Genomic DNA, 12,789 nt, shown 5'->3' with positions numbered 1-12,789 from the left:
AAACTTCAACCTCTCTTAACTCTCTCATCTCTCAACCGATTTGGGCGATTCAAAAGGCAAAGTTGTGAGATTTTTCGAGGGCAACGCGTTGGTGAGCTCGGATAGTGGTTTGGGGTTCCCGTTTGAGGTAATTTCGCGAAAAACCTGACTGCTGTACCTTTTTCGAGTCCTTGTTTTTGGAATTTTTGTTTTGGTCATATCTCACTCATTTTAGCTCGATTTTGGGTGATTCGAAGTCCCACGTGTTGAGAATTGTCGTGGCTTCATCGTTGAGTGTTCAAAGAGTGCTGGGCACCTTTTGATTTTCGTTTATTTCGATTTTTGGACTGCTGCAGTAGGGTTTCTTTTAGTTGTTTAAAGTGTGGTTTCTTGCTTGTTGGTTCTTGCTATGTTTTGAGCCTCGGATTGTGTTCCATTTTGGAACACAAGTTTGGAGTGCTGTTTAGGTTCTCTTGACGGAGTCAAATTCGGACAGTTTGGTGCGGGTCCCACGATTCCCGTTTTGACTCCAAAATTGACCCGTCTCCGTTTGTTGTGATTTTGGTGTCTAAATGACCGTAGTAACGTTGTGACTCTATTTTTGATAGCGGGGCAGCGTTTCGAGACTGTTCGGAAAGGGAAAGCTCCGGTAAAGTGATTGGAGAGCGCACGGTTGGCCTTAAAGTAGGCTACGGCTTTCCTTTTTTTAGATTGAGCTTAATTGTGTAAAAACACGTTGATTGGAGTGAATTGGGGGTGGGTACCAGTTTACTACCTTACTTTGATTAGATACCTCATGTTATGATCGATTGGCCATATTTCGGGTATAGTATCATGTTATCCGATTTAGTAGAGTTGCATGTCTATGTGCTAAATGTTATTGTATGCTTGTATGCTTTGTATTGTATGCCTTAGTCTAGGTTAGGCTAGCATTGCCTTAGACTTATGACCCGTGTGGGCTGGATAGCCTTGACTTTCTGCCGACGTCGTTCGGATGATGTAGCTCCTTGTAGACTGGAGTAGCAGACTTGAGTCTGATAGTTTGAGCCTTAGATTAGGCGTTATCGCTGCTTGCTGCACTTCTGTATCTTCTCCCTATTATTCTGCGGTTCCGACGCATTCTCGAAGGTTTAGTGCATCACTAGAGGCGTGGGATTGAGATAGTATAGGCTTGGAGCCTTTTCTGTGATTTCTTAGAGTGGACGGCGTTCCACGGTGGTTATTGTGGGATTGGATCCTATTGGAGATACCATCACCCCCGGGGTCGTTCTTTCTAGCTGGGTTGGGAACGTATCGCTGGTTGGGTAGACTCGGTGGTATCGGCGATCGCCCCTGAGCCTCTCTTTCTAGCTGGGCTGGGATTGTGCTGCTGGTTGGGTGTCCCCGGGTCGCTCTTTCTAGCTGGGCTGGGAGCTGACTGCACGGTAGGACGACTCGCGATATCTACCTCACTCACGGGTCCCTCTTTCTAGCTGGGCTGGGAGTGGACTGTTTGGTTGGGTGCCCCCTAGGGTCACTCTTTCTAGCTGGGCTGGGAGTGCACTGCTGGCTGGGTGGAGTCTGATGGATTATCTTAGTTACTTTAGGCTGAGAGCCCGATTTTCTTCTTTCTCAGTAGACTTAGCTTTTCCGTGTACCTGTCGGGCTTATGGGGGTTCGTTCAGGTTTTATTTGAGCTTGTGCACGAGTGTACCTTCTGGGCTTATGGGGGTCCAGTTAGGTTTAGTCTAGTTGTACTTAGTTTGTTTCTGGTATGCTCGTGTGCTTCATTTTCTTATCCGCTTTGACCTCTCTGTGTCTAGATTCTATCCTTTCTTATTGTTTTTACCCTTTTTGCTCAGTCGGCCTATGATGCCTACTGAGTACCTGTTGTGTTGGTACTCATGCTACACTCTGCATCTATTTCGTGATGCAGGTCCCAGTACCAGTTACCAGCGGTGATTAGTTCCAGCCTTCTTTTGCAGTTGTGATTCGGAGACGAGGGCGAGCACTTGGCGTTTTGGGGTTTGTTCTGTCTCCTTCTTTTGTTTTAGCTAGTCTTGTTGTCTTTGAGACACGCTCTGTTGTGGTCCACTTTTGGGACTTGTACTCTTTATTAGATAGCTCTGTACTAGTGACTTCCAGGTTCTGGGAGGGATTTCTGTATATATTTATTTTGGGTTGCTTCCGCTTTGTTATCCTTGTTTAGATTATTGTTTTCGCTAGTTTCTGCCCTTTTGCTCATTGTTTGATGTTCTGGGTTACGGGTTGGCTTACCTACTGGTAGGGTATAGTAGGTGTCATCATGACTCGAGAAATCGGGTCGTGACAATTGTACACGTGTCTTAATCCTAATAAACTACCCGTTTGACATTTCTTTTTAACCCATAAACTAACAACCCTCCCCATAAACCCAATACCACCTGATTCCCTCTAAGATATATCCTAATTAAAAGACCCAAATCTCCATTGGAGAACAACTTCAATTTGGGCTGTGACAATTCGTTGGGTGTGTTAAATCAAGGTAGGAATGGGATGATGAATACTGGATTATAATTATAATAAATAGTTTTAACACACCCAACGAATTATAATAAATAGTTTTAATCCCAAATTCGCCTCGCCACCATCGTCGACGTTCCTCATATCCACAAACTCATCCACCATATGGTCGTGTTTGAGCGACTCATCAATCTCTTCTCTGCCACAGAATCTTCACTTTCCTCACTTTCTTCCCTGAAAACTCCCCACCTCCGTTCACCTCCTTCACCATTTTCCTTCTCGAAGTTTCTCAAACCCCTTTCCCTCTAATTGACCAAAACTACCTAAATTTCAGCCCTATTCATAAAATGGTAAATCTGGATCTCCCGATTACCGACCCACAATCTGAAACGTTCAGATCGTGTGGAAATAATGTTGTGGTTGCTTGGTTTGTGTTGTTTTTTCCTAATTATTCGTCCTTCTTAGCGAAACCTGGGTTTTACATCGAGGATATATTTGTGAGAGAGTGTTATAGGAGGAAAAGTTTTGGAAAGATGTTGTTGTCAGTTGTGGCTGCTCAGGCGGCGAAAATGGGGTATGGAAGAGTGGAATGGGTGGTTCTAGATTGGAATGTGAATGCGATCAAGTTTTATGAAGAAATGGGATTAAATTATAATTATAATAAATTGTATTGATCATTCCATTCCCACCTTGATTTAACACACTCAACGAATTGTCACAATCCAAATTGAAGTTGTTCTCCAATGGAGATTTGGGTCTTTTAATTAGGATATATCTTAAAGGGAATCGGGTGGGTATTGGGTTTATGGGGCGGGTTGTTAGTTTATGGGTTAAAAAGAAAGGTCAAACGGGTAGTTGATTAGGATTAAGACACGTGTATAATATGAGGGGACCGTTAGTGAGAGGGGCATGTATGTACCTATAATTGGATGGCAAGGGCTTAGGTGGACGCAAAGTATAACGGAGGGCATATACGTACCATTTATCAAAGTTCGGGGGTAAATTAGTCTTTTTTCCCTTAAAAGAATGTAAACATGTGAGTTCATTTCAAGTTTGAGTCACAGATATTCTAATTAGGAATAAGAGATTAAAAAAGGAATAAAAAGAGAAAATGAACAAGAAATTTGGATAATGATAAAAAAAAAATTATATTAATAAAAATAATATTTTTTTAGATGGACAATCAGTCGGGGTGAGTATGAATTTAAGTTGGATCCCCATTTATGAGTTGGGTTATATAAATTATGGGTTGATTTAAAATAGGCCAATAGGAAGATATCATGAAATTAATTGTTTTTTCAATATTATTTTCAAGTGTATCGGGTCAAAAATGAATCATATGTGGTTTTATAAAATAATAATAGGAAAAAGGATAAATATACCCCCGAACTATCGTAAATGGTATGCAGATACCCTCAGTCATACTTTTGGGACATTGGTGCCCCTGCCGTCCAAAAACTAGAGCATATATACCCTTTTATATTAACAGATTACACGTGTCATAATCTTATCCATCAGCCTGACATTTATTAAATATCGGATCGACGGATAAGATTGCGCCACGTGTTCCTATTTAGTCTTCCGTTAGAGTGAAGGGCATATATGCTCTAGATTTTGGACGGCAGGGGTACCAATATCCCAAAAGTATGACAGAGAGTATCTGTATACTATTTACGATAATTCGGGGATATATTTGTCCTTTTTCCCATAATAATATTTATGTATTATTTATTTGAGAAGAGTTTAAATTTGGACCGATCACATTAGGCAAAATAATAAATAAATATTTAATAATTTTACTTTGAGGAAGCTATTAAAAATAAGGGTAAATATGAGTCAAATGATTAACATGGAGGATATTTTTGAACCAAAAGGTAGACATTAGGGGTATTTTAGGGCAGAAAGGTGGATGAAGGATTCAATTTTGTACCAATTCAAATACTTAAGCAGTATTTTAGACCCTTATTAATAAGACAATATAATTATTTCACACTATTGAAAAATAGCCTTAACATAAAACTTTTAGTGTCTTCCTTTTCCTAGAGAAAAATAGAAAGAAAATCAAAAGTTTTTTTTATAAATGCCTATATGCCATAACAAACATATAGGAAATTTTGAACTCCGTGATATATATCGGGTTAGTGTTTCACTTGTAAATATTTCGAACTCCAAAGAAATTGTAGTAAGTTTAAAAGGTGGTTATTTTTTTTAATTATCTTATAGTAATTTTTAAGTTATATTCCCTTCGTTTCAAAATAAATATTGCTTTCGCAAAAAAAAAATTGTCTCAAAATAAGTATCACCTTAAAATTTTAAGACAAAAGTTAGTATTACTTTTCATTTATATCCTTATACATCATTTTTTTTTATTCAATTATATCCTTATACTTCATTTTTTTAAGTATGACTTATTTTTCAAGAAACATTTATTAAATAGAAATAGTTTAGTAATTTATTGATTTCTTAATAGACGTGATGCTTGCTAAGATGATACCTATCTTGGAACCAAAGAAGTAACTAGTTTTCAGCTACTTCGCAAAAGAAGACTATATTTCAACAGGCACATGTTGATTTTTGGGCATTCGTAGAAATACCCCTATTTTGAAGTGGTCTTTAACTTTTTCCCTTCAGCACTTAAAGTAATAAAAACATGAAAAAATACCTCTAAAATTAAAAATAAAAAACTAATAAAAAAAGTTCACAAGGCAAAGGTATTGTTAGGCGTAGCTTATTCCCTATATATAAAGCATAAGTTTAGTTTTAGAACATTATACCTTATGGAAGTTCTATCTTATAAGTGATAATTCGTGCCGTGACAACTTTAAAATTGTCTGATAAGACATAACTGTGTCTTGGGACATAAACTCAGCTTAGAACATTATGCCTTGAGAAGTTCATAAGTTGAACTTATGTCTTGTGCCTTGGGACATAAGTTCAGTAATATGAACTTGTGCTTTGGAACATAAGTTCAATAGTATAAATATGTGCCTTCCGCAAGGTTATTTATGACTATTTTTTGCACCAATTTCATATATGTGCCTTTTAGGAGATAAACATAGTACAAGTTTTGTTGGGCAATGATGAAAAATCGAGCTTTCACGTGTTTTGACGACTAGGTGTTTTTGGAAATATCGTGTAGGTTTGATTCAAAATAGATAATATCATACTATGTTAAGAGTATCTTTGTACTGACATAGACCAACATCTAATATCAGAGTCAATGGCTGATAAAACGAGTATGAAGATGATAGAGTGATAGCGTATATTACTATCTTTACCATGCCGAAGATAGCTTCAACATGCATACGCACAAGAAGAAGCGCCTAAGCTTTGGTGGCCATAAATGTTCGTTCATATGAGTAATTTTACTCTATCCCGAAAATTGATCTATGGATCATGGTAATGCACCACGTGGAACTTAGTTCGAGGGAAAGATTATTGGTCGTGCAAAACAACACTCATATTGATACAACTTGTATTCTTTAATTTTCATACTCGAAACTCGAATTAATTCATAATGAGCTCATGCTGCAATACATATTATACTAAGCAAACAACCTCCACAAGAAACATAGTATAACATAATCATCCACCACAGACAAATGAGAGAAAATGCAGATGAACCCTTCATCAGCTTCTAAGCCTTCTTAGTTGTTATGGATCTTGCCTTCAAGTTCAGAAAAATTGCCCTAAACATCCAAATGAGGGGAAAACATTAGTAATATTCACTCTCCGGGTAAGAAAATATTTTAAAAATAAAATCGACCTCCAAAGGTTGGCCCTTTAAGTGCGAAAAACCAGGAAAGTGCAAACCGACCTCCAGAGGTCGGGTTTTTTTAGCAAAAAATGAATTTGAAGAGTGTAAATGAAAATATCAAAGTCTTAAACCAAAAAGCACTAATGGTCTAGTAGTAGAAATGTATCCTACCATGTTAAAGACGAGGGTTGATGAAAACGGAACTTTCATTGCTTAAAGGTGAGAAATGACAAGTAACTAAACTAGCTCAGATTCCTCTTGCCAAGGATACATAACAAAAGCATCATGAACAAATACTCACCAGCATGAAGCAACAAAACTGTGGAATAGAACGCGGAACTGCAGGGGCATGTACTGGTAGTTGATCCAGCCAACAATTGGCCAAAACTGCATAATATCATACTTAAGTATTAGTTATACTAATTTGGTATGACAAAACAGAATTTCTCTCCATGTGTCTTGTGAAAAAAGATTTGATTATACGATCCTACCTTCCATGCAGTGAGTTGAATAGAGGGATAGTCCTTTCGAACCTTGTTTTTGACAAGACCCCATGGCCTTCCTGTGATACAAGAATTAGCGTCGTGTCAGACACCTACATTGTTGACTGTGAATAATGACAATTCAAGACTATTTTTCGGAAACAAGATTTCCTCTGCAAAAAGAAATACAAAGATCTATTGATGGTAATTTGCAGTAGCTTATCAATAGTACAGTTCTTTTTATCTTTTTCCACTGGCATGTTTGGAACTGCATCAAGATATTTCTACAAGATGTCAAAAAAAGTTGCTCCAAGGAAGATTGTTGGCTTCCGATAGACTGCATTTCATCTAATTAGCGTCGTGCTTGTTAAATAAAGCTCAGATATACAAATGGTCATACAAGAAGGAACATAATCTATTGCCTATCTTTCTTTGTTGCTATACCGTATGTGACAACAGTATAGCAAAGAGTGTTTAGAAGTGTGTAACCATCTCATCTAAAAGTTTAAGCCGTGAGAGAGAGCACACTTTAATCTACTTAATTATATTCTCAAAAAAATGCTCTAGACGAACACTGGTTACAACCTAAATTTCTTAGCCATTGGCAATTTAACAGAGAAGATCATCAGGAAGACGAGTTCTCCTCCAGCATGTTGTATGACAACTCTCAGGCAATATTTTCTCTGTCGTCATAGTTTAAACTCTCCATGGTTCTACTTTATAAACCAGAAAAGTGCCTAGCATTAAGGAATTCAGAGAGATTTAATATCGGATTTCACAGATCAACATATATTGTCTCATCCTTAATTGGATTAAACCATGTATTAGGGTACCCTGTATGAGGATTTCTACTGCTACCAACCAAGTGTTGGAAATCTTATGAAAAATACTCCATCACGAACATTTTCATAGCGTGAGGCGTGTCAAAAGACATTGTCCTTAGATATTTCACCCGGTATAAGTGTATCCTATAGGACTCAACAACCCCCTTCTAGTATAAAAATTAGGAGCACATTAACTAACAAAGATTCACAAAACAAAGCCCAAGAACAAGACTATCAATGTCATTAAAGCTTCGATGGATATAGAAGATAAATGACAATAATGAATAGAAAGATCTGGTATAAACCAAATTAGGGGCATCTTATAATGAATAATGAAAAGGATTAATAGCGCCATGTTAAGGCTATAAAATCAATCGTCTTTCCGTTTACTAATAGACAAAATAATTCTTTTTGAGATACCGAATCATTTTTTCAACACTAAGTATAGTAAAAACATTGCAGAGTATTATTCCAACTTAGTACAAGAGTATCAAATGTTTAATAAAAATGCTATTTTTTCTTTCGTTCGTGCTCTGTGCAGAGAAAACTCAATAAGATGTGAAATGTAATACTAATAGTCTTCTAATCAACTTTAACAAAACCAAATAGATTGAAATTCAGTTACTTAGCATTTGAAGATGAAACGAGCTAGCGTACCTTCAACAACCAAGCCATAGTACATCATAAAAAAGAAGTTGTTCCAAGGAGATGTTGTCAACTGTTCCAACAAAACCTGGAAATTCATCAAAAGATCAGAAACTGTTGATTTTAGTAACTAACTTTGTATTATTTTTAGCCATAACAGTTGCGTACTCTCTATCCTCCTCAAACCTCACTTGTAATCGGATTACAGTTGTTGTTGTAGGCATATGAGTTGCACCGCGAAAGATAAAAACTACAAAACACACAACTTTGAGAGTCTAACCTTTTTAGCAACAGTTTTATTACCCTTTTTTCCTTGAAATATCACATCCATCAATTTATGAAGGAAATGGCCAAAGGGTCCTGAATATGCAAATCCATACAGCTGCAATTTAAACAAACAAAGCATATAAAAAAAACAATGTATCATACAACCAAATCAATTAACACAATAATTAACCTACCAAAAACTATCAATAATCATCAAGATTGGAGAACTTAAAACATAAAAGTAATAAAGAAATTTAAACAAATACCATTAGAAGAAGTAATCTTCTGAATTGAAGCCTTTTGACCCCAGAAATCTTCTGGGCAATTACATCACTGCACCCTACTAAAACTCCAGCAGTAATTGCCTAATTAAATTGAAAAAAAAAATAAAAAAAATTATATACATCAACCCAGAGAAACCATATACGTAACTTTTTTTAAAAAAAAAATTGAGGGCAGGGAAATTGGATTGGGATAGGTATTACAATACGGGAATCAAACTCTCACCAAAAAGGTGAAAAATTCACTTATTCAACCAACTGAATTACTAAGATTCTCCGAAAAATTAAAAAAAAAAAAACTACCTTGGTTCTTAGAGGATGGAGTTGCAGTGCAGTTAGATATTTTTTCCAACTTTGTTTAACAATTTCAGACATGATTTTGATTCTGATCTTCAAAAACAACTCAGTTGACTGAAATTTAGCCTATTTTGCTTATAAGCATTACTCAACAGTCTTTATATATAGAACTTCTTGATTCTCTTTATAATTAATTAATTAATTAATTAATAAATAGTTTTAGTTAGTATTAGCACTACTACTACTCATTATTTATTTATAATTTTGGTTTACCACATTTCCTGGAAACCTCCATACATTTGACTGGAAAATCTAAGAATACTTTTTTTCTGTTTTTCCTCTATCTTTTCCATTTTCAGTTTTATTGGGTTGTTTGATTTGAACGCAAATTATATATTACTGTAGTATATACTGTTTGGTTTATTATAGTTTAGTCCAAAAATATGATTCTATTTGTTATTTTTGGGTAAAAAAATGTTCCTTTAATAAATATATTGTTTCTTTTTCTTTTTAAGCATATAAAAATATTGTAATCTATCAATAATTTTAATGTATATAACATCATAGTAATCCATTCAGATAACTTTTGAAAAAAATTTCCTAATAAAATAGGATTTCTTTCCAAAGTGAAGAAGATATGATGCATTCATTAATACCATCATTAGTTTTAAACTTAGGATACAATAATTATAATGTCATAAAATATGAAAATTTATTACATTGCTTCAAATCATAAAATATCTTTAAATACATCAAAGGAGTTATTATTTCATATTAAGAAAAAAGAAGATCACTTTCCACTTTTATAGTTGCTAAAGAGATGTTAAAAGGGAAAAACAGTTAAAATAATATTTTATTTTAAAAAATAATGTGTTTAAAAAGAAAAGAAATCATATATATATATTAGAGAAAGAGACATCCTTTACCCAAAAGTATCTGTGGAGCATTTTTAGATTAAATTATTAACTAAGAGTATTTTTGTTTAATTTTGTATAATTTGAGGCATCTTTTACCCCTTTCCATTAAAAATAACCGTATTACATAATTTCATTAAAAAAATTGCTTATCTACAAAATTATTTTCCATCTTATTTAATACAAAAAGGGTGTGAGGAACCTTGAGATGTTTTTGTCATTTTCATTATCTTATTATGAAATTACTGATTTATGTTTGATAGGGGCAATTTATCTCTATATTAATTACTAATTTGATACTAGTATATCTTATCTCAAAATTAGTAACCAAACAAAGGCACAAGGGGTGTACGAATCGAAAATCGAACAAAAAACTCGACTAGTGATTTGGTTTGACTTGGTTTGGTATTGAAAAAAAAAACCCGACTATATTTGGGTTGGTTTGGTTTAGACAATTAAAATACATAATCTAATTTTAATTTTCCTTAAATATTTAGTAATGTATCTAATACTTATTAAACTTATTTTAGCATGATTTAGTACTTTTAAATTATGATCATTTTCATTATGACTTTGCAATATTTATTTTATATGATGATTTCATTATTATTTTTTATTGAATATTTTAGTGTCATCACTCATCTCATATTTTGTGTTATTTTCTTAAGAAACACTTTAGATAATTGTATTTTGGTTGGACTAAAGAAATATTTGGAGCACAAGTTAATTATATGTTTGTATGCGAAAAAATCCGAGGTTTATTAGTTTGGTTTGATTTATAAATATAAAAATTCGACACAATGGTTTGGTTTGGTATTTGAAAAACCCGAACCAACCCGAGGTTGAAAAACCCAAAAAAATCTGAATTTTATTAGTTTGGTTTGATTTATAAATTTAAAATTTTTACACAAATGATTTGATTTGATATTTGAAAAACCCAAACCAACTCAATCATGTACACCCCTAAGTCAAGCATACCAAACGATCCTTGCCAGTCTTAAAAAAAATATTATCACATCAATGTAAAAGTATTGAAGAGGAACTTTTTATATTGAAGTAAATTGTGTTATAATTCATTTGCTCCGTTCAAGGGCAGAGCTATATTGGTGCCATTTACGGGTAATACCTTTGCCAAAACCCAATAAAATGTTTTTTTTATAAATTCAGAACCCACAAACTTACAATTCTAACTCTGTTTTTATTAGTGAAAATAAGATAAATCACACATTCAATTATTTTTATTGATCATTGAAGGATTGCTTTTGTGGGTTTTAACCACTTCTAAGGCATAATTCTCTTCCCTTTCTATTTTGTTCACACTATAGTTTGTTAGAACTGAAATTGAGAATTGATTTGTGTATTTTTGAGAGGTAGGTATATAGATACTTCTATGCAACTACGTGCATAGAATTCACTTTGTAATATTACAACGAATTTACGTTCACTTTTTAATATTTGATAGAAAAGTAGTAGTTGCCAATGAGCCTATTTGTCATTTGATGAGAAAATATTATTTATGTATTAAAATTAGCATAAATTTACGTATTAAAGGGTCTTTTGGTTGTTGGTAAGAGAAGAGTTTTTTTCCTGCTTTCAATCGCAGCCTATTCATCGAGAAGCAACTCGCGGCACACTGACTAGAAATCATCTGCGAGATGGTCTTCTGGCACAGGCATACTACTTATAGATTCTTTGGGAATTCGTGATTAAATACAACCTAGGAAGAGTTGTACGCCTACATAACAGCCCTCCCAGCCCAAAGGAAAATGCCATTAAAATTAGCATAACCATATATTATTTGGTTGTTAAATGGGAGGATAATTTCCACGTAGAATATATAGCATAAGTCAAACAATATTTCGTGATTTTTTTCTCTTTTCCACATAAAATATAACATACATTAGGCTATTAGCTTGGTGTCAGTTCGTAGCAATAAATATACCATCATATGTACCAGATCACATACCAATCCAAAATTTTCAATCTTATATTTTATTAGGATACCACCAATCAACATATGAACTTTTTTTCTAATTATTATATTAAATACACCAACTTAATAACTATAATACGGACAATAATGTAACATACTTTCGAACCAAATCATATGAAACCTAAACTTTAATATAAAAAAAAATTGACACTTCAGTTTACAACCAAATCATATGTAGTTATTGTAATTAAACCAAAATTTCAAGCATTCAGAACATAAACCAAATTAGATGAATTCAATTTCACCAAAATAGACAAACTAAACCAAACGAATAACTCTCAAAAAGTACAAAATAGATATTTGTGATAAATCATATGTAACCACGTAATAAAACACCATGCGAACTATTTTATGCAATTACCTGATGAGTCCCATCGTCCGTTGTATTGAATTAGAATTGAAAAATTATTGGTTCGATAGTTGTTCTTATCAGAGAAGGAGAGTTTTGTTTTGGTAGGAAACCTCTATTGGAAGATAATATATAACAAATTTGAATAAATAAGAAAGGTAAAATAATTGGAGAAATTTATGGGTATAGTGATAAGCGTGCCTGATTTGGAAATTTTTTTTTGTAATTTAAATTCTACTTTTGAAAAAAAATATATTGCTATATGAATGAAAAAAAAAGTAGTGCTATTTTGGTGTAAATATGGTTCTTAATTTGTATACTAAAAAAATCGGCCCGATATATAGTAGTATATTTAAAAGGTATAAAATAGTAGTAATAATTATTGGTATAAAATAGTATATTTATATATAGTAGTAAAATAATTATTGGTAAAATGATGGTTATATGATTGATATACTTAAAAGGTATAAAATAGTAATAATTATTGGTAAAATGATGGTTATATAATTGGTATGTATGT

The 12,789-nt window shown here is 33.7% G+C and overlaps 1 protein-coding gene, 1 long non-coding RNA gene and 1 pseudogene across 3 annotated transcripts; 2 read left to right on the top strand and 1 right to left on the bottom strand.

Moving 5' to 3' along the window:
- On the top strand, positions 1-2,171 carry LOC125874523 (uncharacterized). Of its 2 annotated transcripts, XR_007447275.1 has the most exons (3): positions 1-127; positions 588-663; positions 1,895-2,171. It is a non-coding gene; the product is annotated as an uncharacterized LOC125874523 (long non-coding RNA). The 2 variants fall into 2 exon arrangements; XR_007447276.1 differs by lacking the exon at positions 588-663 and having other exon boundaries at positions 14-127.
- A 400-nt stretch (positions 2,172-2,571) lies between these two features.
- Positions 2,572-3,329, top strand: LOC125874534 (probable acetyltransferase NATA1-like; annotated as a pseudogene).
- A 2,569-nt stretch (positions 3,330-5,898) lies between these two features.
- LOC125873236 (peroxisomal membrane protein PMP22) lies at positions 5,899-9,197 on the bottom strand. The gene is made up of 7 exons (XM_049554137.1): positions 9,020-9,197; positions 8,702-8,800; positions 8,449-8,550; positions 8,181-8,256; positions 6,709-6,779; positions 6,519-6,604; positions 5,899-6,149 (listed from the first exon to the last, which is right to left on the bottom strand). Exons 1-7 carry the CDS (start codon positions 9,089-9,091, stop codon positions 6,098-6,100), a joined length of 558 nt encoding a protein of 185 aa, XP_049410094.1. The 5' UTR covers positions 9,092-9,197; the 3' UTR covers positions 5,899-6,097.
- Positions 9,198-12,789: the final 3,592 nt, after the last annotated feature.

This window comes from Solanum stenotomum, chromosome 8, assembly GCF_019186545.1.
Source record: "Solanum stenotomum isolate F172 chromosome 8, ASM1918654v1, whole genome shotgun sequence".
Taxonomy (NCBI): domain Eukaryota; kingdom Viridiplantae; phylum Streptophyta; class Magnoliopsida; order Solanales; family Solanaceae; genus Solanum; species Solanum stenotomum.
The sequence above is the reverse complement of the archived record's forward strand: the minus strand, read 5'-3'. Positions and strand labels throughout refer to the sequence as shown.

What these genes read in the sequence shown, in the direction of transcription:
- LOC125873236 (XM_049554137.1), bottom strand. Translation starts at nt 9,091, where the DNA reads ATGTCTGAAATTGTTAAACAAAGTTGGAAAAAATATCTAACTGCACTG. An exon ending in CTATGGCTTGGTTGTTGAAG is followed by an intron (nt 6,780 to 8,180) that starts GTACGCTAGCTC and finishes CTTGTATCACAG; the next exon opens with GAAGGCCATGGGGTCTTGTC. An exon ending in TTCAACTCACTGCATGGAAG is followed by an intron (nt 6,605 to 6,708) that starts GTAGGATCGTAT and finishes GATATTATGCAG; the next exon opens with TTTTGGCCAATTGTTGGCTG.